This window comes from Tupaia chinensis, unplaced genomic scaffold, assembly GCF_000334495.1.
Source record: "Tupaia chinensis unplaced genomic scaffold, TupChi_1.0 Scaffold000037_4, whole genome shotgun sequence".
In the NCBI taxonomy this organism is placed as follows: Eukaryota; Metazoa; Chordata; class Mammalia; order Scandentia; family Tupaiidae; genus Tupaia; species Tupaia belangeri.
Genome location: NW_006159487.1, coordinates 368,026 through 369,548, shown reverse-complemented (window position 1 = coordinate 369,548; position 1,523 = coordinate 368,026). Strand labels below are relative to the sequence as shown.

The following is a 1,523-nucleotide window of genomic DNA, read 5'->3' as shown; positions in this document are numbered from 1 at the left end:
AACCCCACCTCTCCAAGCTGCTGTCCTCGCTTCTGGCTCCGGCTCCGGCTCCGGCCAGGGCCAGGGCCCAGGGAGCCCCGAGAGCTGCTGGAGCCCCTTGAAGAGTTGCTGCCGGCTGTGGAGCAGCTGCTGGTGCCCTGACCCCGGGACAGGAAGCTTGGTCTGCTGTACGGGAGCCAGGCCTCTTCTGCAGCACAGAGAAAGGCAGCTGGGCCCAGGGAGAGCACCTCTGCCATGCCTCACCCTGCCCTGCAGGCCGCCCCGCGCTCCACCTGGGGGCCAGCAATGGAGGGCCCGCAGTCTCCCAGCACAGAGGGCCTCAGGAGAGGGGTAGTGCACCCAGGCCCATACTTCTCTTGCTGAACTTCGGTCCTGGGACTTCTGGGGACTCTCTCAGAGCTGGGAGACCGGAGCCTTTGGGGCCCACTCAATGCATGATGCACAAGGGAGGGCGGGGCTAGCGCTGTCAGTACCACCCTCCAGGCCCAGGGTCCCTCACATAAGCACCCGCCCTCCCCAGCACTCCTTACTGTCAGCAAGAAGCCCCTGCTGGGCGTCCAGGGCCGCTGCCCCCACCACTCTCCTCTGCCCCCTGCGCTCCCGCTCCAAGGAGGACACACTGCTGCTGCCAGCGGTTCTCAGCCCGAGGGCCCAGCTGCCCCCTTCCTCTGGTGGTGGCAGGGGTGGTGGAGGCAAGTCTGGGGAGAGATCTGCTTTCAGCAGTCTCCCACCCACCTCCACACCCTAGCCCAGGGGGCTGCAGATGGAACCTCAGATGGCGTCTACTGCCCCCGATGTGGGCCTCCCTCACGTCTCCCACCTGCTCCCAGTGACTGTCTCACAGGCCCACGGCCCCTCACCGCCAGGACTGTGCGCCCGCCTGGAGGGCGCATTCTTGGATTTCTTCCGGCCTCGGGCACGGGGTCCTTGAAGTGGGGATACCGTCTCACCAGGCACCTGTCGGGCTCCTGCAGCAGAGGGCACAGGAAGGGGGTGGTTTGGGAGAGGACCAGGAAGGGGCCTGGGCGCAGAGGGCACAGAGGAGGGTGCAGGGGCAGGCCGGGGGTCCCACAGGCTCACCTGGAGTACTGCTGGCTATGCCAGAGCTGGGGCCGGGGCTGAGGTGAGGGCCAGCCATGGGGCCAGCACCCAGGCCAGCAGGCCTCCCATCATGGCTACTCAGTGCAGGCTGCGACACACCGAGTGGAGAGCTTGGCCCAAGGGGCACCCTCCTGCAATGACACGAGGCTCCTGTCTTCACCCACTCCACAAAAGCTGTGCCACTATGTGCCAGGCGCTGCCAGATACAGCCCGACACCCTGCTGAGCAAGACACAGCCCGGCTGCCCCAGACCTTCTGACCAGGGAAACCTCGGAAGCCTCTGGGGAGAATGGCCTGTCCACACCCCCACTCTCCAGCCCTGACACGACCTGGAACCTCTGCACACAGACCCCGCCCACCAGGCACCCTCCGTGCAGGTGTGGACAGCGGGGCTGTCCAGTGCCTACCTGGGGGTCTGGTGT

At 66.6% G+C, this 1,523-nt stretch overlaps 1 protein-coding gene across 1 annotated transcript in view; it reads right to left on the bottom strand.

The window, feature by feature from the left end:
- The window catches only part of ROBO3 (roundabout guidance receptor 3), a 39,633-nt gene that overhangs the window by 613 nt on the left and 37,497 nt on the right, over window positions 1-1,523 (bottom strand). Inside the window, 4 exon segments of the mRNA XM_027772686.1 lie at window positions 9-187; window positions 531-698; window positions 861-968; window positions 1,081-1,319. Coding sequence (XP_027628487.1) covers window positions 9-187; window positions 531-698; window positions 861-968; window positions 1,081-1,319 — 694 coding nt within the window.